General features: G+C 33.4%; 4 protein-coding genes across 20 annotated transcripts; 3 read left to right on the top strand and 1 right to left on the bottom strand.

Annotated features, from left to right (window-relative positions):
- Positions 1-1323: 1323 nt before the first annotated feature.
- On the top strand, positions 1324-12364 carry LOC107269633 (zinc finger protein 474). Of its 9 annotated transcripts, none has more exons than XM_025086929.1 (9): positions 1695-2361; positions 3421-3545; positions 4526-4686; positions 6214-7223; positions 8036-8152; positions 8509-8598; positions 9721-9957; positions 10083-10254; positions 10820-12364. In XM_025086929.1, the coding sequence occupies exons 3-9, from the start codon at positions 4584-4586 to the stop codon at positions 10993-10995; spliced, it is 1905 nt and encodes a 634-aa protein (XP_024942697.1). In that variant the 5' UTR covers positions 1695-2361; positions 3421-3545; positions 4526-4583; the 3' UTR covers positions 10996-12364. The 9 variants fall into 9 exon arrangements, with proteins under 9 accessions (XP_024942699.1, XP_024942697.1, XP_024942694.1 ...); XM_025086926.1 differs by having other exon boundaries at positions 4400-4686; XM_025086930.1 differs by lacking the exon at positions 3421-3545.
- Positions 12365-13534: 1170 nt separating this feature from the next.
- LOC107269640 (sorting nexin-2) lies at positions 13535-16761 on the bottom strand. 2 transcript variants are annotated; one of them, XM_015743737.2, is made up of 8 exons: positions 16549-16761; positions 15966-16217; positions 15640-15886; positions 15390-15554; positions 15200-15321; positions 15099-15107; positions 14608-14907; positions 13535-14039 (listed from the first exon to the last, which is right to left on the bottom strand). In XM_015743737.2, exons 1-8 carry the CDS (start codon positions 16648-16650, stop codon positions 13692-13694), a joined length of 1545 nt encoding a protein of 514 aa, XP_015599223.1. In that variant the 5' UTR covers positions 16651-16761; the 3' UTR covers positions 13535-13691. The 2 variants fall into 2 exon arrangements, with proteins under 2 accessions (XP_015599223.1, XP_015599224.1); XM_015743738.2 differs by lacking the exon at positions 15099-15107 and having other exon boundaries at positions 16549-16742.
- A 1403-nt stretch (positions 16762-18164) lies between these two features.
- Positions 18165-22172, top strand: LOC107269641 (CCR4-NOT transcription complex subunit 7). 8 transcript variants are annotated; one of them, XM_025086945.1, is made up of 8 exons: positions 18165-18443; positions 18950-19022; positions 19125-19219; positions 20274-20459; positions 20920-21079; positions 21147-21423; positions 21511-21651; positions 21797-22172. In XM_025086945.1, the coding sequence occupies exons 3-8, from the start codon at positions 19204-19206 to the stop codon at positions 21923-21925; spliced, it is 909 nt and encodes a 302-aa protein (XP_024942713.1). In that variant the 5' UTR covers positions 18165-18443; positions 18950-19022; positions 19125-19203; the 3' UTR covers positions 21926-22172. The 8 variants fall into 8 exon arrangements, with proteins under 8 accessions (XP_024942713.1, XP_024942712.1, XP_024942710.1 ...); XM_025086944.1 differs by having other exon boundaries at positions 18950-19044; XM_025086942.1 differs by having other exon boundaries at positions 18165-18504; positions 18953-19022.
- Positions 22173-24011: 1839 nt separating this feature from the next.
- Positions 24012-26602, top strand: LOC107269631 (surfeit locus protein 4 homolog). The gene is made up of 3 exons (XM_015743715.2): positions 24012-24275; positions 25101-25775; positions 25862-26602. The coding sequence occupies exons 1-3, from the start codon at positions 24225-24227 to the stop codon at positions 25946-25948; spliced, it is 813 nt and encodes a 270-aa protein (XP_015599201.1). The 5' UTR covers positions 24012-24224; the 3' UTR covers positions 25949-26602.
- The last annotated feature ends 104 nt before the right edge of the window (positions 26603-26706 follow it).

Genomic DNA, 26706 nt, shown 5'->3' with positions numbered 1-26706 from the left:
CCCTACACTTACAGAATCAAAAAGTGACACTTTTTTGAGGAACTTCCTTTGGCAAAACCATTAAAAAAGTTGATTAATTTTAAACATTTTATTGAAGTTTGAAAACATTTAAAGTTTATTAAAATGGCGGTGATACAGTCGGACGTATTCTGCCCTGCAGTAAGCAGCGGTTACCAGCAGCATGAGTATATAAATTAACTGACAACAAACAAAAATAAATTCGTAAAATATTCCCACTGTAGTATCCGTAATACGTCTGACTTTCGCGTTAGAGGTATAATTCCTGTAGGTATACTACTGATATCCGTAGATTATCTCCATAGGAGACGGAGTAAACTATATGCATACATTCATCGTCGTTCAACTGTCGATCGACTTTAGTGGAGACATAATTACTGTGGCCGCTTGTACCGGCCGTAGTTCAAACTGATTCAAAAAAAGAAGACCTCTAGAAAAAATGTATTTTTGGTCTTCCACGTCTATATGGATCCTTAAATAACTGAGGTAAGATGACTGCTGCAATCCAGCTCGGAATCTAGCTACCTTTGAGGATCCTACTGATGTTAGGTAGGAAATGCTTTATCGACTGCTCGAGTTCCCTGCCAGGTCCGGAATCGCCACTGATAAAAACGTCCACCTGTCAATAACCAACAAAGAATCTATCTACTCATCTTCCTACTTGGACCAGTGTAAAAAAAGTCTAGCCCAGATAAAATACAGATCTATTACAGGAATTAACAGGGTTTTCACAATACGAATTTACCTTGCCAATGCTTAATCAGGCCAAGTTATTAATTAATGCTCAGCTAGGCTAGAGATAGGAATTTAGTTGGGTATTTGCGATAAAAGTATGAGGGATTATTTTGTATTTTATTTAATTTCTTTGTTTTAATATTAAGTACCACGAATAAGATACTCCTTATACGTATCTGCGTCACCCAATAGCGTATTCGATCAGCAAATTTTTCTACAGCCATTAAATGTGATTTGATCCAGAGTTGCACTCGCACAGAGCTACAGTTTATAAACGGTGCAGGAAAATTGTGAAATAATGAGGTTCCAAGTTTAGACAACCGCAACCGCCGCCATACGTTTGAATTATTAACATGGTAATATTACTTTCGAATTAATAAAAAATATTCAAATACACTATGAAACTTTTCTATAGCTATATTACTAATCAATTTTTATTAACTTTTTATTTTTATTAAACAAAAATGAAAAGAAAGGTATATTCTTATGACAAATTTTTCATAAATCATAGCCATTCCCTTGTCCAGCAATTTAAAGCGTTAAAATAAAAATTGTATTATATAAAATTTTTGATAATTTATTATTACTGCCGCGTCCAACATACGCTTTTTAGTTTAGAAATATTTTGCTTTTGTTACCTTTCCAGATATATTAGATTTACCTTGACACCCTATTAATATCGATTATTATTAGTTTAGAAATAAGGTATTATATGGTATCAAAATATTCGTTTTCACTTTTTAAATATGTATTTACATAAAAGCTCACTACGTATATACCACTTATTAAGGTTGTGACGCATTTGGTACACGCATATGGTCAAGAACATACAGTAGACAGGTGGTTGTTAATGGTCGCTGTTGGATCGATTTCCTCCACCACCTACATTTCTAGACGTACAAATAGGGTGCTGGTCGAACTATTCCAATGGCAAGGTAAAAGTAAACTCAGTATTTCCTGTTAGCTACGAGCGAAGAGTCGAAAATAAATTCGTTTTACTATCGTATTGAAATTCGTATAAATATTCATTAATGTATTCAATTTTATTAAAAACCAGTGTACGCATACACATTAAATGGAAAAAAATAAACAGCATTAATTAACGAGTTTCAACAGTTCTTAATACGTTGACGGAAAGTGTGAAATATATTAAATATAAAATGGACATTAAAAGTTAGGGAAGGTTCTGCAATTAAATCAAATCGTTGAATACAATTTTTATTCGTGTTGCGATATTCGCTCTCATATTCAAAAAGTATAATTATGTCAAATAAAATTTTTTAAGTTTTTATTCTTTGATTTTTATTTTTTTATCATTTACTACTTGATGCTGGAAATTTGCAAAGCTAACATAACTCATATACCCAAATAACACACATGTCCAAAAGTCATCTTTAAGATGTCTTAAGAACAACTTCTGTGTCATTAGACGCCTCAGAAACGACTTTTGGATATCGTGTTGTATAGGTACATGAATATGCATCAGTTGAACATCAACCTTCAAGTAATAAAATCAACGCGTTTTATTGCAAAAGGAATAAAAATAAAATTTTTCTTGGTATAAACTGCAGATAGATATATGTAACTCTTCTTTACATCTATATTAAGGTAAATGACTGTTAAAGTTTAATAACTAAGCATGACATTTATATTGAAATTGTCATAAGAAGTCAAGGTCGATATAGCTGCGGAGTGACGCGGAAAGTAATGAAAGAGTAAATTGTGCTATTCAAAAAAAATATTTTATTCTGCTCGTGTTTCGGGTCATTAATAACATCATTTATTTTATGCTTTTTACTCATTTTCATGTGAAGCACAGTAGGGGTAGAAGGAATATTCAATGGTAACGTTCCAATGTAAGTGTCAGAAAATTGATTAAGGAAAAGAAGACACTTTTTCAAACGTGCTTGTTTTAAGAACAGGTGCCAACATAATAAACAAACATAGATGTGTCGAGAGTGATAATAATTAATATAAAGGCCAATCGTTATTCAGGACGATTATGTAAAGTCAAGCTAGTCCGTTCATCTGATTTCTATGGTAGAATCAACTAAAGTCCATGAAATAATGATAAATAATGCGTCAGAGTTTACCGTATTGATTGAATCTAGATTTCTGAATAATTGATTGTTTATTTTAAAGATTGCTAAGGATTGCATGAAGAATACTATTTTAGTGTGAGAATTTATACATAGCGAACAAAAATTCTCTCACGTATTATGTTTTACGTGTATTCAATTTTATTAGTATGTTCGATCGCAAGAATTGATAAATCGTAAGACCTAGTTACTTTTTTCATATGGTGCCAACGTGACATGTTGACAACGACACATTTGAATTGGATTTTTTACCATCAGTGCAATTACAGTGTTAGGTATTTTCGAATTTTTATTAAAAACTAATACAATTACGGATCTCACAATTAGCATAAATAGAACGGAATACAGGCCAATTTTCAAAAATAGGTTTCAGTTATTCATTTTTGGAAGTGCGTGATTAACTCGACGTGGATTAAAAGATTGTTAGTTGCAATATTTCTCAGCCGAGACTTTCCCAAATCGTCACTCCAGTGTACAGGAGTTATTTAAATTCAATTTTTAACTATTTTTAATGTTAAATTGCGCAGAAAAATTCTTTATTATTTATTACTTACATTCATTTTTTTAGATGTTCATTTGTTTTGGTGTTTGGCTGGCATACATGGACTGATTTCTAATTTTGTTTCAATGTCGGAATTTAGTTGTTTAACAAAATTAGATATGTAGATTATAACAAATTTTGTCCGAGATACGGTACGTATCAATTTAACACATATTGGGGCGTTCAGTCACGTACATCCCTTACGCGTGCGTCATCTAATTCATACCCAACCCTAACCTAAGTCTTGTGACAAAATTTCCGACAGGGCAACCGTTCTGTAATTCTATACGTATCCGCGCATGCGCAGTGACGACATCAGACACTAGACTAGCTTTATCATGATATTTGGAAAAACATTGAAACTGTGATACCCAAATTGAGTTTAAATATATATATAAGTTTCGTAACTGCTGTGATAAAAATTAATTTTTAAAGAAATTTGTAAAACATTCCAAAATATCTTTCACTAAGTAGCCTGTATTGAATTCACACGAAATTTGAGTAATTAAACATGGATGTCAACCATTTGATTTGACGGTCCCCTTAACGTAAACGCCAAACTAATTTTCTTGTCAAATTCAAAAATTCCGATGAATTTACCGAAAACAAAGGACTAACGATCTGTAAGAATTCCTTAATTCCGACTTCATGGCTCAGTGCGTGCATGTTATATTTTTTAGTGCTAGAAGCCCGGGAAAAAAATTAGATCTGCCCAGATCTAATTTTATCTGGTTATATATGAATTTTTTCCTAATCAGATCTAATGAGACTTGAGTCGATCTGCCGTCAAATACGAACAAATTTTCAAGCCCGACTAGATCCGATTTGTTCAAATTTCAACAGACCTGTCGGAATAGGATATTAGCTCTAAATAGATCTAATCAGGCCTGGCTGGACATAATATAAGATCTCATTTTCTTTCCATGGAAGTGTCTAAACATTTTTCAGACTAGTTTAGGTGCAATATTTTAGAACTTATGTGACAGATGTGCCTAAAATGTTTTAGAGGTTCTACAACACTAAAATCTTTATATTCCAATAATATTCTTAAATGTCTATGGACCTATGGAAACGTGGCAACTACGTCAATAAATGAAAAAAGTTTAGAAGAATATGTGTTGAATCGTTTTAGTAGTTTACGGAATTGCTGAAAAGTTATCAGTGGCAGCTCAATCCACAATTCACACAATATGAAGTGGAAGATGGGTTCTTCGGAATTTGTTTCCGAAAAAACATTTCTTATCATCAGAGACGATTTATCAAACCTGGAAAGTGTTAATGTCCGTTTCAATGGTAAGCTATATCTCTTTCATTCGTACTTGTGGACTTTATTCTTCTATTTGCTAATCAATAACATATACTTACAATGAATAAACAATAGTAATGATTGATTTTTATAATTATATATAATAACGATACAACTAAATAAGTGTTGACATTTAATTTATATAGCCTACTATTTCAAATAAGTTCCTTAATTTCACTAAACCTCTAAAATAGCGTAAAACTTCGATAAGAAGATACGAATATATGCCATAAGGTCATTTGGCTTAAAGGAAGTGCAAGCGACAATCCAATTTAAAGATTTCTTATCTATTATTATAAGTTTTATTTAAAGGAAAACCAAGACTTCTCTTGAGGTTCCATGGATTACACGTGTTACATAAAAATACGTCAAATGCAGACAGGCTAATAAGCGGACAGGAGAGCCACGAGTAGCCAAGGCTAAAAAGGTAGAGAGCAAACAGTGATTAAGAATGCGCTTCCAATCGCGATGGACAGCAGTGTGGCAACTCAACCAGGTTTTATCTGCATTCAATAGAAACTGCACAAATTAATAGTTCAAACGCCATTTTGAGGTACCAGGGGAAAAAGATTATTTATAATTTTTTCCCCTGTACATAGTGCTATATTACTATAACAATACGGAATAACTTTGTTTATGTAGTACTGTGAAGGTAGTCAGAGTTCTATCTGTTCTTAGCCAGATCATACATCCATATAAAGATATAATTATAATTATACTTACGGTTCTATGTAACAGTAGGTACCCTTAAATAGCCCGCTCTCATGCGTTTGTTGAACAGCAAATAAAACGTAATATAGTTATTAATCAGGTTAATGAACGTTGGTCAGCATTAAAAAAAAATAGTTTCTCAGTGCAATATTTTCATATCATAAGTGCAATTGTCTATTACTCAGTATAAAATGAAAATACTAGGCAATAATCATTCTTTATAACGAACGCTTAACTGTATTACTAATTTACAGATATGTATATATTTTGCATACATTTACCTGGTGACGTCACCGCGAGATTATGGAAAGAAATAATAGTGACATCATTGGCAAGATACATGTAATGAATATGGCAATGACAGGTTTCATTATATCATCGTTTAAAATACGAGGAGACGTTAGAGTATAGGTATATCATCATGAATAACGGCAAAAGATAAGATTTTAATGTAAAATCTAAACATTTAAAGAAATATCCACGTCTTGGTAATGGGAATCTACAAGGAAGCAATTAAAAATATAAGAAATAATAACGACACGCTAAAAAATAATTGTTTTAAGAAGTTTTTTTATTCATCTACTATAAATCTAACATCAGTTCATTTTATCATTCCTCTCAACGATTTTCTACAACTATATTTTACTCTTTTATTACTAGTAATATTATTTCTTATTAAATGGATTCAATAAAGTTGATTAAATATTAAATAAAAATAATATCACGGTACCATAAGCATATCCGTGTATAATGCAACAAAATTAACAATGTATGTTTTATATATATAACTTTATGTTAAACAGAGAGAAAGCACCAGAATCAAGAAAGAAAATTGAAATCTTCGAATAAAACTGATACGTGGCCTCCGAAAATTAAGAAGAGCCGCCCCGTGGAAAAGACATTGAGAAGACCGAAAACAGCGAATCTCGAGAAGCCCAGTGTCCTTAATCCAAATTTAGTTGATAAGCTCGATATGTCGATGTTAAGCAAAGAACTGTTATCAAACAACAAAACGCGAATCCGACGAAGCGCAAGTCCATTGTGTGGGAAGTTGACTGGAGTCCGTAGACAGAGTGTGCCTCTTGGACAAGAATCCGTGGGTGTGACAAAAAACTCGAATTCTAACGTTTCCTCATTGGTACGAGAAAAACGTCAGAGCTTCGAGGCACTTACGGATTCGGAATTGTCCCATGTTAAAATTTCAACTCCGCCAGTCGACAGCGGTAACGCGAATAAACAGGAGTCACTATATGTGGGAAGAAAAGTTACAAAGCGATTTCTACGGGAGGAACAGCATCTCGACAGCAATAATAACAAGAACGGAGCCGTGCTCGGAAAAATATCTTCTCTGTCAGTTGCGAGGAAGAAAAACGTCTGGAAACCCACCTTGATTGGTTCGGACGTTGATATATTTGCAGGACCCTCCAAAGGGATTCTAGAACCTTGCAAGACTTGTGGTCGAGCTGATTTGCCAGAGCGCTTTCATAGCCACCCAAAAGGAACTGTGACAAAAATACGGGATAACCTTTCACATTCGAGATCTAGAACTGCAATACCCAAAACGATTCAGAAACCTGTGCCGTTAAATTTTCGAAGCGAGCGAAATAAAAGTATCGCAAGCCGCGTACAGAATCAGCAGTCAACGAGTATTGGAGTTTCAACTGCTTCAGGTGATATTGTGTCTGTGGCAGAAGAGCAAAACTCAATTCAAATGTCCGCCTCCAAAAGAAGACCGAGGACCGTCACTTGTTATATTTGCAGTCGTGAATTTGGTACTGCCAGCTTTCCCATCCACGAGCCTAAATGCATGGAGGTGAGTTCTATGTGGATGTTGATTATATTTATAGCTCCTACAGTCGGTTAATACTTAGTAAATCGCACGTGGTTTTCCATACAACAACGTAAAAGTATAACCTAAGATAGAAAAATATATATATTTAGTACAAAACCATTCAAATATATATTTTGCAAAAATAATCTACGCAGTGAAATATCTATAGTAGTGCGTTCCTAGGAACTTCGTTGTGCCCCATATGTGAAAAAAAAAAACATCAAACTCGTGAACTATGTCTTCAGTTCTTTATAAATATCATTATACAAGTCATTCTGTACATATTATCGGCGCGAATCAACTAAGGCTGATAAAATTAATAAAAGTAATGAAATATTTTTAATATACAATTAGGTTATACTAATCGAATTCAAAAAAATATCGTGACTCTTAATGAGGGTTATAAGACCGTGGTTAACTCACCGATATTTTATTTCTGGAAGATTCGAGAACTGTAGGTCATTGTTACTTCACTTTGAGTTTAATGTGCAGTCTCATTAAAGTGTATAAGACCGAGCTAGAAGATCACCTTCGTCTTGACGGAGTTTATAGCATAAATTATACACACATGGGGACATGTAAAGTAATGGTGATTGGATATTAAGCAATTTTTAATTAAAAATGAATTTCAATTATAATTGCGCTAAGTAGGTCTAGTGGGGTATCTGCGAGCACCCCTACTCAATGTTTTTCAAATGATGAATAAAATCGATCTACCATATGCCGGTTAAACATGTGGTGTAATTTTGATACTCGAATGTTTTTTTTTTATTGATTTCTATATTTGATTTTAGAAATGGGAACGAGAGAACAATGCGTTACCATCAATGCAGAGACGTCCGAAACCACAAAGACCAAATGTGTCACCACGTGATTCTGAATGGAATGCAGCTGCTTGGAAACATAGTCAAGTATGTTGTATGCATATATGAAATAGTACTTGCTGAAAAAAAGAAAATGAAAATATTTTTTTCTTCGCCAAGGCCTTGGAAAGCACAACAGTTTTCGCGGGACGTTCAAAAGACGTTTGCATGTCCATAGGACGTTCAAGGAACGTCCTTGCGATTTTTGTACTGTGGATTTTACCATGATAGATTAATCATTTCAAACCACCATATTGATTCCGATTATTATTAATTAAAAACTTTGAACGTCAAATTTCAAATTGTTGAATGAGAAAATCTACAGCTTTTCTTCTATAAGTCTTTTTTTATTATCTAAGATTTGGTACAAATATGAAAAGCAGCGTATTTTCTTTTCTTAATAGGCTCAACTCGTACCGTGTCCAAAATGTGGAAGAACGTTTCTGCCTGACCGTCTGCCTGTTCATGAAAGATGCTGCAAAGCCTTGCCTAAGGTAAAAGATAAATATTATGTAACATATCTGTAGTAAAGATTGCAGAAATCAAGTTCAATGCGTAAGCACGCACACATATGAGGCCTGAAACAGAATCATCCTTAAATCTGGAACAGGTTTAATTTTTGAAAAATTGTATCTTTTTATTTCCCCAGCGACCAACCTCACTTCTGCACACTTGAAAAAATCCTAGAATACATAGTTAAAATTATCTATTCAACATTTATCTGGACGACCAGAGACTCGACTTTGATTGCACAAATGTTTGTGACGAATAAATAAAAAAAATATAAGCTAAAATTTGTATCATTCGAAAGTTACGATCTTAAAGCTTCTATCTGAATTTTTAAATAATTCTTTTTCTTTAAATTACTCGATAAACAAAGTCTAAAATTTGGGCACAAAAATGCATATTATAATTTTCTTTAACCTGTAATACACTTTTCACAAACAAAAGTACAATTTTTGTAAAAAATACTGTTAGCAATATCGTTGCTCTAAGTCGTGAGGTCGGGTGGTCGATGAGAGAAATCGACCGATGTATATAGACGCCGACTATATGTCAAAGGTTAACCAAAGACTGCGCGTCGGTTAATTTACAGGATCGATATTTTGCCACAGTTAAAGGCAAGGTCTTGAAATGAAATGTGGCAAAGATTCACCTGCGGGAGCAATTTTTAACTCCGTGAATATAAGGGTAATATATATGTATGTGGTACGGCAGTCATTACTGCGTTAGAAAGTCAGTATTTTAACAATGCATGTCACGATTTTGAGTTAAAATGCTGTGGGGTGAATGGGAAGACCTTTCCTAGCGCGTGAAGTATTGATAATAAATTAGAATAAAATAAAATATGAATTTACGTTTATTAGATTATATGAAAACTTTGACGTTTCCTAGAATTTAATAATATAACTGCAAATTCTAATTGATTTTCACTACTGACTTTTAATTTCTTTGAAATCTCAATTTCGAATCAGAATTATTATTTCTGACTGACAGTTTTTTTTCAGCTTTTAATCTTAACTAAACTATCAGCCTCGTATGTCTCTTACCATTTTTTTTGTTCAGTTTTGAGTATTATTTATTTTTTATCTATATGAAATTTTATTCTTTTGCAGCCGTCCACAAATGTCAAAATGGACAATATCGAGATAATGGAAAAAGCCATATCCAGCAGTACCAATAATAGAAGTTTGATGGTACTCTGTCAATCGTGTGGCCACCGTTTTCTAAGTAAGGACCTAAAGGCACATAAACTTACATGTGCAAAGTCGTCTCGCTCGATGGGTGATACATTCTCGTCAACTCCCGACGAAACGATGTCAGTTGCTGCAGAAAATATTCTGACACCTTCGGTACTTAATTACAATACACGTACATAATTAATTGACTTGATTGATTTATTAAAAAAAAAACTCATGATTATAAATTCACGACCCAGCAAATTGAATGTTAAACATCAATGATCTATAATTTCTAGCAAATACCACAAAAAAGAACCATCACGTGTTATTTATGTGGACGGGATTTTGGAACAAGAAGCATCGTCATCCACGAGCCACAATGCTTGAAAAAGTGGCACCAGGAAAATGAAAAGTTACCGCCAAATTATCGAAGAAACGTACCACAGAAGCCAGACATTAGTATCATTGGTGAGTAAATCAATTCCCAAATAACAATAGCTAAATGTTAATGTCAATTGGTCTGTTATATTAAGAAATTTTTTTTCCTATTAAAATAACCCTGTAATTATGTATCTTTCCCATACGATTCGATTAGTCGCATCTTTTGCATTCGTCATAACGAAAAAAAATCTTTCAATATAGTTTTTTTTCTAAATTTCAAATATCGCACAAAGAATTAATCTTAATTTAGACGTGTCACAAAATATAACGTTCAATGTTCTTTCAGAGCATTTTAAATAAGCACATACAATTGTCATCGGTAAACTTTCTAAGAGATATCTGTCTGAGTTTCTTACTATCCGATACGTTACTCGTGGATTGACTGTAGAGATTTATTAATAGTGTAATTATCACGTGCCTATAAATGCAGCATTAGAAACTTACGTAATATCAAGTTTAATTATTAAAATATTTCCAGTGGTCCAGAGCCATCTTGTCTTTAAAAATCATAAGTTTACAAAACGTGCATTGGCTTCGCGATCATATCAATAATTAAGAGAAGTCTATTCATAATTGTATTTCTAATTTTCAGGTAATTCTGGTAAAGATATTGCAGCATCCCATCGAGCAGCGATGGCGGAAGCTAACCGGCAAGTCCATTTGAGCCAGCTTATTCCTTGTAAACGTTGTGGAAGATCATTCGTTGCTGATCGAATTTCTGTTCACGAACGTTGTTGCAGAGGAACGCCAGCAAAGAGAAGCTCTTAGTGCCATCGGTAGAAGCTTCTTTAAACATTCTTTTAAATCTTGTGAAAAATAGGATTATTGTGTACATAATGTTCCGAGTCAAAATGTTTACTGTAGCAGTGGGAGTGATTAGGAATATGACTCACAATTGTGATCGTATGGGTCCAGTTATCTTCAGTCTTAGAATAGTCCTAGTAAATCCACCAGATGTATACGTGTATAGCGTTTTCTAAACGTAAAGAATCGGACATAAATTTCTTCGAAGTGTCGCCTACTACCACTTTTCCCCTAACTGCAAAAATTCAACAAACTACCAATTATTCAGCAGGGTTAACGAACCTGTATGTAAATAATAGAAAGTTCGTATGTTTTTCAATGTTTGATAATTAAGCTGAAGAAGCGGTCGAAGGTAGTAGTCGGCAAGTTTTGAAAAAAATTTATATCGGACTTTGTACTATACAGTATATGCTATGGTAAAATATTACTATATAATAATATTCTTGCTATTACCAGACTAAAAATTTTAATTAAACAAATATCGCAAAAAAATGGATGTGTAGTAAAACCTCTCTATTTGCCTCTGCTCTAACCGTTCACTCTGTGCTTTAGTCCAAGATCAGCCTCCCGTTTACTTTAAGGGTGCTGCCCACTTTCTACTAAAAATTCGAAAAAACAGGGGTGTTTATATTAATCGTTACCAAGTGGTATTTAGTTATAAATGCTATGAATCCTAATGAATAATTAGGAATTCTCAGTAAAACGTTTATTTAATGGGGTTCCTTTTTTTATTATGTTTCTGAAGTACGTTCTATGAAGTGGTTGATGGCCACGGACTAATAGAGAGATTTTACTGTATGTAAGTCTACCTTATACCAGGCACATAATATTCTGATAATTGATATTTTTTTAAATTATTAAATTGACACTGACAATTGAAATCGTGATCTTTACAATTTTCATGGGTTTTATAATAAACCCGAAAGCGATAGTCTGCTTGTTTAATGTTTAATTTTGTATATAAATTGTAATTCAATCGGATCAATGTTTTGTTTGAAATTTTGTATGCATATCCATGTATCCATTTATTGGCTATGTACATATGTACACGGATCCAATATCTAAGCGTGTATTATTTGTTCTGATGTGATCTGTGTGCGGAAGCACATAGCGAATACGTATAATATAATGCCCCGTTATCAGACACGTCTGTATCAGCAGCATCTGTCGTATTTATAATTTCGAATAAAGCATTAGACTTTTACAGAAAAAGTGTGATTCTGGGTGTACAATATTTTAGAGTAACGTTTGCATATGTTTGATCTTAAAATGATGCACTGTTAATATTATGAAATGTAACTAAGAATAAATCTAAAATTTTGCAGTGAATTAATTATTTGAAAATTTTAATTAGAATATACATAAACTAACAATTGGTGTTAAGGTATTCTGAATGAGAAGAGACGTTTTTTTGTGGGTGCCTAAACGGGGTTCCTAATATTTTCAAACATAAAACTGGTCTGTCGTGAAACGACATCAGAGTAATACACTATTTCATAGACTAATCTTTTATTATTAAATTTTTTGATAGATCAATCCTAATGGTGTCGATTTCAATTAATCTCAAAGTTCGACATTTTAGCATTGATCCAGCAAACCTAGTAAGAGCCCAGTTACGCTCGTCAAATGCACATTCAAACGCAACTCTCAGCTAATAACAAAAAGTGAATTTCTGTAGACGCTTTGTGTCATTGATCGACAGTATAGAACTTCTCAAGAACTATTGAAAAAGCCTATTGTTGAAACATTTTTAAGACATTTTTAAGAAAGTGTAGTGCCAACCTGACACACGTGTAGCACCTCAATTTTTACTAAATATTGTTGGATCTTGATTTACTTTCAAAATTTATTCAAAGTATAAAATTGAGGCTAAATCAAAATCTAATGGGTCGAAAATAAATTACGTTCAAATTGAAGTATCAATAAATTAGGTGTTTGGAACATTGAAATAATTAATTAAATCAATAAAGTAAAATATTAACACTTAGAAATTGGAAATTGCCCAAAATTGTGTGCGCGCAAATTCGTCGCGCAGTACTCGGCAAGTGGGAACAGGCAGATGGTGAGGGGAGCGCTTGAGGCAGTGCCCGGACTCGGAGCGCTCATTCTTCCTCGAACCGGTCTCCTGGAAATACCCCTCATATCCATTTCTTTAATTCCTTATTTCTTTATTCTTTCATTCTTCGCTCTCTCATTTATCTATTTTCTCATTTCTTCTTCACTTTTATATCTCTATTCCTTACTTTTCTACTTCTTCACTTCTTTATTTCTAACTTCATTTCTTTCTTCTCGTTTCACTCTGTTCCCTCTCACTTTCCATTGTATTCGTCTTACTTTTCTATAAGAAACTTCTTTAATTTCAATAAATATAGTCAGTTTAGCGTCTTAGTAAAACTATGTATATAAATTGCGTTGGAAGTCTGTAGAGTCTCTTGATATTTGCATAATCTCCATTAAACGATGACACTGTATTGTTACGAATTTTGTTAAATGAGTTATCATATAATGCTTGAAAAAGATACTTTATTATCATTATGTATAATATAATATGCGTTGTTACATGTTAATTAATATGCTGTATCTCTATATGTATATATATATACATATGTGTTTATATATATATATATATATTTATATCTTATTATCATAGCGGCAAATTTTCATGCAACTGCACGTGCTTCTGGCAAAAAACTTTCCCAATGTTTGATAAGTTGATTCTGATGCTGCAACATAGCTTCCAAATATTCAATAAATTGTTTCTTAAAATCATCAACCCTGACTAGCTCAAACCGCTCCACTTCTTTTTTTATCATTTTGGAAATGTTATCAAACTCTTCTTGACCTCTTTCAACCTTAGACGTCCACTCAATGACATCTGTCGCTGCTTGAGTAGTCTTATCACTGCGGCCTGATTGCTCTAACCTTGCCTTCTGCTCTCGCTTTTTGTTTAACATCATTTGAGCATGTTGCCAGTTCTGGAACACCTTTACTCGTTCGTGAAATACATCCTGTAATTTAAATGCCATTATGGTACCAATATTGAAAAATGTGCAAGAGTTAATGTTGCCATTCAAGTAAATTCAATATGGCTGTGAATTCACACGCCTACACAAAAATTCATGAAATAACATTCTATCATTTCTATGGCAATTCAGAAATAAAAAATTTGTCTAAAGCAATACAATCAAAAAATTATTTATATAAAAACTGTTTAACATCAGGACTCTTCGTTAGTCATTATATATATTTACAAAAACAGCAAATAACGATATTAGAAGAGGAACAGAGTTAGTTTGTTTGGTTTCTTGCATCAGACACACAAATGAACAATGTTGATTCTCAATGTACTTTCATTATGGCCAAACAACGATATTTTAACTCTTCTAGAACCGTGCCGTATAATTGAGGGAATTTAAGCAAGAGCTCAACTCTAATTGATAAAGATCTTTTCATCAAGAATAATGGAAAGTACGACAAATAACTATAGATAAGCTCTCGTTGTTTGATTTTTTGAATTACAAAGAGAAGTAGTTCCCAGCTCTACAAATAATTAAATATATACTGAAACATAAATACCTTTATGGCTCCAATCAACGCCACATAATCTCTCAGCATTTCACCAAATTGATAGAAATCACTGTTACTCTGTGCTTTCCTAACAATTTCAACTTTCTCTAGAGTTTCGGCGAGCTGAGCCAGAGCTCTACCTAATGAAGCACCTGGTTCGCCATGACCGAGAACGGCGATGGACCGTGCAGTAGCACCTGTACAAAATGCCAATTCTCTTCTCTGATTTGTTAAGGCATCCACTGCACCATGCAAGGCGCGCAACTGAGTATCTAGAGAATCTATCTTAGCAGTTTTTTCTTCGAACCACTGAAAATAAAGAAATATTTCACAACGTGAGCAGAAACATATTACAGTTAATGAGAATTAATAGGTTTAATACAAAGTACAGGGATGGGTCGATATCACGATAGACACAACATTAATACAAAGTATTATTGACTTTGGCGATTTTCAATTTAAATTTTCTTTTTTGTTGTAAACAATTTAGGCTAACGTACCTTACCGTCCTAATGGGAGCAAAAAGAATGATCTCATTTTATTGAATCAATACTTACTAACGGCATAGTTTATTTAGTTTAGAAACAATAATGTTCATTACCGAATCATTTTCATCCATTTTGTACGTAATTTTGTTAACTGTTTCTCCGACTTTATTAAACAGTCTCATTACCCCAGCACTGCTTAGTGCAGATGTGTTGGTAGCTTTTGGCAATTCAATATCTGAATATAGAAAATAATTATTACGCTCAATATAATAAATGCTGATATAGTATATAAATCAAACGCACCAGCCTCCAAAAATTCTCTGAAATCAGGATCAATCCTTAGGACTGGATGTGCAGCAGTTCTATTTAAATATCTCTCCAAAGCTGCTTTTCGTCTTTCAATAAATTCTGTTGAACTTGAACTTTGATCTTGATTTTTATCTCCAGACATTTTTATTTTGGTCATGCCTTGAATTATACCAGTTATAGTATATAATAAATATTTACTAAAAATTATACAACTAATAATATATTTATGATAAACTCATCATACCAATAACACTTTTCTCTGGTGCTGGAGGTATAATTTTTCCATTTCTGAGATACTTCTCTATTAATTTATCATGTAGACCAAGAAAATCACTGAATCGTCTAACAACACTGAAACTTCTCTTTCTGAATATTGGCATATTTGTTTTGGTTTCCACCCTATATGCAACGTATGCTCCCATGCCATCCCCAACTTTCTGGGCTGCTGTGATAGTAATCTTAATGTATACATCAGATGTATCAGTCGATACCTAAAATATAAACAACATTTGTAAGAATTATTTTCTAAGAGAAATGTAGGATTCACAATGACCTTTCAAAATTATTTACCTCTTCTAATGATTGAGATTGCATGACATTTGATAACAATGTATCAGCATTATCGTTAATAGGCACTTCGTCTAAATCTCCAATATCGCTTTCTATTGGACCCGAAGGAGAACTCAAGGGTCCAGGAACTGGACTAGATATCGAAGAAACAGAATAATCATCTGCTGTATCATGTAGTGTCAATTTAGGTAATTCTGCATGCTTTGTTGATATACCATTATAAGAAGAATTCTCATCCAGTTGACTTGGCTCCTAGTAACAGTGATAGGTATTACTGTGAACTTAGGGATTAAACTATATAAAATACAGGAAAATGATTATACCGTAATTACGACTTCCACAATAAAGGTAATATTTAATAAACTTCTGAAGATATCAGTATTTTTTTCTAACGTTATCATTTGTTCATTCAGAAGTAAAATAGACATATAATTTGGTAATTAAGGGATTTTAACTCAAATCGAACAGATAATAAGCATAAACGAATCTGATACGTGTGCGGCAAATTTCCATTTATTAATTATCCGTAATTCAGTAACTCAATAATTCTATATATTCGATTAATTTAAAGATCAAGTCATACCTGAATAGCAGATGCAAAAATATCATCGTCATCGTCTAAATCTTCATTTTTATCAGCATTTGGAGTTTCGTAGAATGGAGGAGGTTCCTTGTTATCAGCCATTTTTACTGTTCTGTCACGTCTGTCACCCTCAAACGACGGGGATCGGCCCCTCTGTGGTATCAATTATGGAACTACCAATAAATCAAACAAAAATTCAAAATCTGGTGTGAAGTTTGCTGGTACCAATCGGATTTAGCTTTTCAGAGGCTTATTTAATGCAAAATCGTTTGATAGTTATGAATTAAATAATAGAAATGTTTGGTAGTAAACCGTTTGCTATAAAAATGAATAAAAAGCCACATGCGCTTCGACCTAGTAATAAATAATCTCACTAGGCTTCAGCGGCAAGTTCAAGTGAGAAATTAAAATGGGATGACGATTCCTCTCCCAAATCAGAATTCAATACTTTCAAATTATCAGTCTGTCATTAACATATAAATAAGATATATCCTAAATAATTCGGGAAAAGCTTTCTAGCTCGTAAATGTACATAAACATATGGACCACAAAGAATATGCACATGAGTCATTTGTTTATTGTTACCTTCACTGCGTGTGAGTTTCTCAGGAACTCTCACTCTCGGTAACAAGTCTGGTAATTTCAGAAGATCGGCGGGCGAGCGTTGACGTTGTCCATATGCTTCCCAAATAAACTAAGAATAGGTTGAGTTCTTTATGCCTAAGAACTAGGCCCGGAAAGCGAGGCGCCACATGGTGGCCCTCCACAAAGGGTAATAGTTAATACATATGAATGTGTATAAGTGCGGATGCATGGATGAGAGGTACAGAGGACTATTCAGGACTATTCTCTTGGGTATCATGAGTTCAGTTCATTTTCTGGTCTTGAATGATGTACGTCGAGTCTGTACCGGAGTGTCGATTAGCTAAATTCAGTTATAGTAGATTTAGCCTAAACCATATTATAATTAAAGTAAATAAAGTTAGTTATGGTGTTTTTTAATAGCACCTGCATCCTTATTTCTAAAGCCTTTATATAATTCAAAAATCCATACATTATCACACTTCAAAAGTCAACTTCAATACAAAGGATTGAACACCGTTGGAGTGCTCATCAGAGCTTTCGTTGCTAACGAACCTACCTCGGCAGATTCACGCAGTCAAATCTGCCGTGAAAACAATAGTTGTGACAGTCAGTTCGTCCCATCAAGGATCTCAATCGATACATACGATACAATCTACTTCTAATCATAGTTTTCATAAAAACTTATGTGCCTTAAAAAAGCTGATTCTGGACAAGAAGTAAGGAAATGTCAGCCAACTTCACATTGAATTGGATTTTCTGAAAAACCTATTGACTATCAACCGTTTTTACAAACTACCAAACGAATATCAAGCGATTGGAATAAGAAAAATTTTTTAAAATAAAGCCCTTCACACACAAATAACGTAACGACGTAAGACGTAGCGGAAGGAAACCAACCAATCAGAATCTAGTATCCCTCCCTCTACAGCCACCAAGGTGACAGTACTAGATTCTGATTGGTTGGTTTCCTTACTCTTACGCTTACGTCATTACATTATTTTGTGTGTAAGGGCTTAAAACTTCGCCGGTTAACTTCAAATAGGTTCGAAAACTGTTCAGCTTTGTCGTCATTCACGTTGGAATGTTGGAAACCTTAAAAAAACTAGACTTCTCATTGGTCAGATTTTCAAGTTTTCTGACGCGTGTGGCTAATCCCATGTCCTGTGAAATCGTTGGAAATCGCCGTGACCTGCTATGCGAATAAGATGACTGACTATCTGTGATTACGAAGAGCTTTGGCGCTGAATTTGGAAACTTGATTAACCTGTTTATGTCGTCAGTAGAGAATTAACAATTATTTCAGTGTTGAGGTGATTAATCAAATGTCTTTATGCTAAAATATAGTGGCATATATATTGCTTTTGTGCAAAGGTACTAATTTCATATTATATTAGGTCTTTATAAAGCTTAAGTCATAAAAAAAAAAAAGTAATATAACCTCATTTCATATCAAGAATAATATTTTTGTCAATAGATTTTACTGACTTCTTTTTGTTAAAATGAATTCATATAAAATATTATTAATAAATGTTTTATTTCTTACTTAAATTGGAAATTTAACTAAATTATTGTATATTCTATTAAATAAACAGCACTGTATGATTATGGTACTTTACCCTGGATGTACATACACACTGGAGTTTATTGGATCTCAATGCACCTAATGCATTTTGGTTATTTGCGAGCACACTTTTAACTTGTAACCAGTACTAAATTGATATAAAAAATATAATGGTTGTTAAATTGTATGAGTCCTATGTTTATAGTCTAAAATTTACAAATATAATCATCTGATCTGTTTAAATCTTATACCTAGAAGGCGAGCAGTGTGGAAATGAGACATGGAATCCATTGGATCCTGGTGTATACATTGTGTACCTCGAAAAAGGGTGTGTACGTCCAGGGTTAAATGTAACTAAGTTATGCAGCATCTTTCAATTGATAGTTATGAAATTAAGAACGCTCTCATAATATAGTTGTTTTATTTACAGTGATATGAAGTTAATACACGCTTGACAAAGGGAACTCTGAATATTTCCAATATTATTGTTCAATATAATAATTACCCTTATGCCCTCAGCTACTGGTATGTATTAACATAGAAATATCTAATTAACATTTTAAAGTAAAATGTATACTTATATAATGTTTTATTGTCCAATACGTCCATATTTTGAGTAATGTTATAGAACACTCTTATTTCATTCATACTAATTTAATAATATATCTGAGTAAAATTTGTTGTTAAATATAAATTATACTATTATAGTGCATTGACACAATGCAATTTTTGCGGATACATATAACTATTATGGTCTGTAAAATTTGTAATATCAATTTCAATTGCTGACGTATCAACATTACAGTATATTCTATTTCCAATAATTGTGTTGTAAAAGTAATTTATATTTCATATAATATATCATGCAATACTTGCACAGGTATTTACTACTTTTATATTACTCTTTAAATGAAACTGATTTCTATATTATATGCAGCAATAATTTCATTTCATATTTATTTAACATGAAACATGTTAATTTTAATAGGAATGGAATTAATATTAATGATAATAATTCAATAATCTCAATCATGTTTAGCAAAAGAAAAGAGTGACAGGTATATTTCATCTTATATGGTTACTATTTCTGACCCTTTACTGCTAATGGTCTATTGTAACACATATAATACTTTAAAGCCAGAGTTGTGACAGCAAAAGCATTCATAAATCCTATTATATAGACAAAAAATTACATAAAATACCAATTAACATTTCTTTCATGCCGAATCATATTTTAAATGCAAAAGGATATGTAGTTAGCAATTATATTATGGAAGTGAAAGTGGAGATAAAATATCAGTTTGAGAGATTGGCTTACAATTAGTGCAACTTTTGTGACTAGTATGGAGTAGAGATTAATTTTTTATCACTATTATCAATAATATAAAATGTGTTGGTGCATAATATATCTGGATTATATTAAATACAACATTTTGTAAAAGCTATGTCACTTACTTCAATGTCATTTGTTTAAATCTTAAAAAGGCTAAAGTGATTTAAGAAATAAGGATATGGTTTCAAGGTGAACATTTCAGAAATTTTCAAAGCAATATATTCGTTTGTATATTAAATATTTCAGGTGGAATAAACCCTATAGGGCAGCAGAAGGGAGGGGCGATTATGCCCAGCAATGAAGAATGTGGAATACGAGATGTTTGGGGGCACAACTTAGAAGAAGAATTTCATACTATTCGTCAAGTTGTGCAACAATATCAGTATATCGCTATGGATACAGAGTTTCCTGGTGTTGTTGCTCGACCTATAGGTATGGATTTATTTTATTATTCTTATTAAGAGTCTCGGTGAGGCTCGATCACGTACATATACATAGTTATTTTAAATATAACTGTATATTAATTGATTCATAGTAACATTTACCTCACGCATATAGCGTGATGACGCCAGAAGTAACAGAGCCTTTTATTGAAACTTTCTTGTTTCGTAAAATATTTTTAAAAAAGTAGAGGATTCGATTTTTGAAAAAAAAATATTGAAAATTGAAAAATTATATACAAATTCCAACTTACGCACAATTTATTTATTATGCATTTTAATAAAGAAATCTAAGATTATTTCATGCAGCATGGCTTTGTATGCTCGAGAATATTAGGTATCTCGCTTAGCTATTTACAAAAAACGCTTCTTTGCGCTCGAAATACCATAATATTAATTTTGATCGCATTTCAATTTATTCTTGAAAGTAAAATTATTGTGATATATTTTAGGTGAATTCAGAACTAGTGCAGATTATCAATATCAATTACTGCGCTGTAATGTTGATCTCTTAAGAATAATCCAACTTGGTCTTACTTTTCTGGACGAATCGGGAAATACACCGGGAGGTAGTTATACTACATGGCAATTTAATTTCAAATTTAATTTGCAGTGAGTACCTTATTCAAGAATTGGTAATAGCTTAATTATGTGATCACTAAAGTAATACATTTTTCAGAGAAGATATGTACGCTCAGGACAGTATAGATATGCTACAAAACAGCGGAATTCAATTTAAAAAACATGAGGAAGAAGGTATCGATCCTCTAGATTTTGCAGAGCTTCTTATGACATCAGGCATTGTCCTGGTTGATGATATAAAATGGCTATCTTTTCATTCGGGATACGACTTTGGTTATTTGCTTAAACTTCTTACTGATCAAAATCTTCCGCAAGAAGAAAGTGAATTTTTTGAGCTTCTTAGGATATTTTTTCCAACAGTCTACGATGTTAAAGTAAGTTAATAAAAATTGCATAATTCCTTAAAAATATTTATGTGATGAATTATTTAATTATTTTGAATTATGTTAAATCTGTTATAGTATCTCATGAAATCCTGTAAGAATTTAAAGGGGGGCCTACAGGAAGTAGCTGAACAATTGGAACTTCAACGAGTTGGGCCGCAACATCAAGCTGGTTCAGATTCTCTTCTTACCGGCATGGTTTTCTTCAAAATGCGAGAGGTATAACTATTTAATGATAATAAACGATTCTGTTTGTTATTAATTATGGATAGTGTGCATGATGGTACAGTGTTCGGTTAAAAAGGGCTAAAAAGCACTGCACTGCTTATGCCTATTTCTCAATGATGAATCAATTGTATTTTAGATGTTTTTCGAAGACAACATCGACGATGCGAAATATTGCGGTCATCTATATGGTTTAGGAACGTCCTTTGTTGTAAATGGATCTGGAGGATATTTGGATAGTAATGGTGACAACTCCTCATCTTCGTAATATAGGAATCAGCGTATCGCGTCCACCACAGATTATTTGATAATAATTATAAATAATGAAAAATAACGATTATAATGGATAAATGAAACACATTGAAAAGTAATTATTACTACAAATAAAATATACAAAAATTCTTTAAATGAAAATCATACGTAATGTATATTTACATTCTAATTATAAATTTTAAAAAAATAACTTGTTAGTACTGTGTAAGCGACATTTTAATAGACAAATATTCTCACGAATATTCGTATAATTTTTTTCTTTGAATGTATCATCAAGGAGCTACTGGTAAAGACTACTGGCCTTTGTGTCTAACAACTTTCTTTTTGTTTATTGAAGGGAAATCTTTCATAACACGCCCGTGGATAGATAGTGTCCAATTCTTATCGACTAAAACTTATCCTATCTCATTACACACTACACTAGAACCGCTTTCGCGTTATTTCGATGTAATGCTGTTTTTAACCTCGCTCGGGCTCCGCTATCTGACTAACACTCGTCTACCCCGTGGTTTGATCTGCGGTTTTTGTGTTCGTGTTTCCTTGGCCTTCGAATCTGTCTTTCTCAGCCATCTACATTTCTCCTTTCTTCTGTATCGTCTTTTTTTATAAAGACCGACCCTTAGGATTCGGGTTAAATTCAAATTCTTTATGTCTGGAATTGGATATAATCCTTCGTTTCGAGATTGCACTGAAGGATTAGAGATCTGGCAGATATAATCGGTAGACTAGTTGCAAGATGCCTAGCAGTGATGTATGATTAGGGCTATACGAAAGTGCTCGAGAGAGCAAAGACTAGCTTTAGAAACTGCGGAGGATGACTACGAACAGATTTTGAATCTCCCAGAGAAAGCTCGCGGAAATTTGAGGTAGTGGATTGAAGCCTTACCAACGACGGTAAATTCAATAAAATCTCTAATTTATACCAGGGAAATTTACACCGATGCACCGGACTCAGAATGGTGTTTTTTTACGCGGGACAAAAGTCTCCACGGTTTCTGTAACGAACTAGAAAGATCATATTCGATTAATTATACAGAGCTATTAGCGATTTTGTGGAGATTTTGTTTTATTTCAGACCACTGAACTGTGACTCTTATTCCGCGTATACATATAATAGTACTGCGATCGTCTACGTAAATAAAATGGGTAATACACAGTACCCATATCTCAATGACTTAGCCAGAAAATGTTTGATCTGGTGTGAAAATACAAAACTGTAGATATTCGCGTCTTGTACTGATTCTAAGGAGAACATAGAGGCGGATAGGGAATCAAGATCGAGAAATATTGATATCGAGTGGGAAATCGCGGGCGAAGCATTCGATCAAACAGTGAATGTTTTCGGACAACCAAAATTTGACCTCTTCGCTACGATGACTAATGCGAAATTGCGGTTTGATTCGCTGAAGTAAGCACTCGTTACAGCGATAAAGTTGGTTTTTCGAAAAACTCAAAATGTAAAATTAAAACTTCTCGATCGATTCGGCCCAAACGCAACATCAACGAACCTTGGATACAAATCTCTTTGTCAAGAACTATTTAGACGAGTATCACAAAATTTATGATCCCTAGATTGATAACGTACTTTTTTTTTGGTAATTTGAAAACGACATAAAATCCAAGCCGCAGCTGCAATCACGAGGAAAATTATAGTCAATGAAGAGATTATACAAGCTGCAGATGCCTGCAAAATTTGGGGACTGTAGCTAAAATCGTTCTCGAGTTATACACGTTTGAATTTTGGGAGGCCATTACACATACACACATACATCCGGACATTTTCTCCAAATGTGTTTTCTCGACATTTTGGCACATTCTGAACATGGTGACATGAAAATCTCGAAAAGAAAATTTTCCACCATCACATAGCTTCCTCTATGAGGAAGCAAAACAACACATGTATTGCCTAACGTAGTACACATGGCGCTGAATCGTAGTGTAATTTAAATAACCATTTCCACTAAGTACCTGAAATAAAATCCCGTTACTTTTGCCAAAATAATAGAAAAAGTTCAAGAGAAACGCCTTTCCTTATTTGCCACATTATATAGTTGCCAAGAAGGCATCAATAGTTCATTAGTAGCCAGAATTTGACCACGTAGACAGCGGAAGTGGTGCGCTAGAAGAAATTCCACATCATTCATAAAGTGTCGCCAGTAGCCAGAAGCAGTGGGGCAAATTCTCGCAACTTGTGGCTCCTGTAAACTGGTGCAGTCGTGTCGAAGGAAGTTCAGCGCTTGCGCGTTAAGGTTGCGTGTATGAGTGCTTTTTATCGGTTTTATGAATAAAACGCTATGGTGATCCAGCAGGAGGTGGTCTCGAGGGCGGAGGAAATAGCTGATCAGGTGAAACACATAAAATAATAAAAATTAATTTGATTTGCTTATGGTGGCTTATTGTGACGGTTCAATTTTCATTAACAAAATACTCCGAGTTTTCTTCTTTAACCGCGAGCATGTTACTCCTGTCAACGTCATCGTACAAGCAGCTTGGCACACTTGATTCATGTATTTTTACATTTACTTGTTTATTTCTTTGAGATTATTATTTGTATGACGCGAAGACGACTTTTCTATCTTGTAAATTATTATATAGAGTCTTGCTGATCGTCGTAGAGTTAAGGTTATCGCCTTGGGACTATGATTAAATTGATACTCTCGTGTAGATTTTGACCTAATCACGATATGATTACATATTTTAAAATGTGCTATCGTTATTCTTAACCTTTATTTATTTCTCATTATCGTATCGTACGTCAAACTATGAAATATATATTTGCTTAATATATATTGCTGCCTGTACTCTTGATTGCTTGTCCCACTTTCAATTTGGGTCCTGATTCCATAACTTTCCAAATTCCCCCCTGTACTTTACTTGACCATACATATAATGTGTTATCAAAGGTGAAATCTGTTATTCATAGTAGCTTACCTTTAATTAATTTCATTTAGAGTTCATAATTAGTGATTATATTTCATATACCATAATTGCCTTTTATTTTAGAGAATAGATAGTTATAAGCTTATCTAAGTAATCTATACTTTATTCAATGATAATGGTACCTAATCCATCTTATGCATTGTTACATGTGCTTGTATAATATATTTGATGTTAAAAAGAATTTCCATTTGTCATGGAGTGACAAGTGATTTTTTTGTATAATTTAACAGGTGATTCGAAATGGAAAACACATATTGCCAACACTGGCAAGATTATGTCTGATTGCCACATTCTTAGAGGATGGATTGCGAATGTGGTTTCAATGGAACGAACAAAGGGAATACATGCACTTGTCATGGGGTTGTGGACAGTTTTTAGCAACCGTCTTTGTCCTGATTAATTTCATTGGCCAACTCGGAGGTTGCGTAATGGTCATTGGAAGATGGCGAGTGAGCATAGCCTGTGGAGTCCTCTTCTTCATAGTTGTGCTACAGACATTTGCATACAGTATCCTGTGGGACATGCAATTCCTCTTCAGGAACCTTGCACTTATTGGTGCTCTCTTACTGGTCCTCGCAGAATCCAGAGTCGAAGGAAGGTCATTATTTGCTGGAGTACCAACACTTGGTGACAACAAACCTAAAAACCTTTTACAACTTGCTGGAAGGGTTCTCCTCGCTTTCATGTTCATCACCCTAATACGTTTTGAAATATCTTTTCTCCAAATACTCCAAGATATTCTTGGAAGTATTCTTATGGTTTTAGTGACTATTGGGTACAAAACAAAGCTCAGTGCTTTACTACTTGTCCTTCTACTGTCTGCTTTGAACTTTTATCACAACGCATGGTGGACCATTCCTGACTATAAACCTCTCAGAGACTTCCTTAAATATGACTTCTTCCAGGTAAGCAAAAATCAAATACGTATGTCAATAATTTGATTGAATCCATTGATTTAAGGAGATTATACAAGATCACGATTTGATTACAGACATTATCAGTGATCGGTGGCCTTCTAATGATAGTCTCCCTTGGACCTGGTGGAGTTTCTATGGATGAACACAAAAAGAAGTGGTAGAAATGTGACTGCCATTAAATCATCAAGAACATAAAGAAGAACATTTCTCATTCCCATTTCCGCGAGTTCAACCAACAGCCAAACGGGCTATGATAGCAAACATCAGAGATGACTGTACGGCAGGAAAACGCCGTTGTGCATGAATAAATGGATTTAGGTTATTATTGTGACACGGAAGAACGCTACGCTGCTACTGTTAATGTTAATACATTACAATTTATATTAAAAAAAAAAGCATAAATATTATGAGCATAACGACGAGAATACCGTCGGAAAACAACGTTTTATTGAAACAGATGTTAAAGTAAAAGCAAAAATATGAGACAAATGAAGACTAATTTATACTACAAGAGTAAATGGCATTGTACATATGGCAGTACATTTATTATGAAAAATATATTTTTTTGGTGTGTTTTTAATTTCTCTCTAATAGAAGTATATGTTGTATGCATAGTACAGTAGCATTTAAGTTTAACAAACGATATAGCAAAGTAATCATTAAATTCACTGTTGATCTCTGTATTGTCACAAACATTTCTGGCTTTCCTAAGATAAATAATGGAAATTATAATGAAGTTACAAGTGAGAATCAGTAAAAGGTAAAATCACTCAAAAGATATATGATTGTAAATAAATATTCAATTTGTTACTCGACCCCTGTTTGTACTTTATAAAAATAATTTGGAGCACTGCTCAGCCCTATTAACAAATAGCCAGGTGAAAGGCACTTATTACTTCTATTAATAATGCAGTTTAAA

Source organism: Cephus cinctus, unplaced genomic scaffold (genome assembly GCF_000341935.2).
Source record: "Cephus cinctus unplaced genomic scaffold, Ccin1 Ccin1_scaffold0680, whole genome shotgun sequence".
Lineage (NCBI taxonomy): Eukaryota > Metazoa > Arthropoda > Insecta > Hymenoptera > Cephidae > Cephus > Cephus cinctus.
Note: the sequence above shows the minus strand (reverse complement) of the source record. Positions and strands in the feature narration are given on the sequence as shown.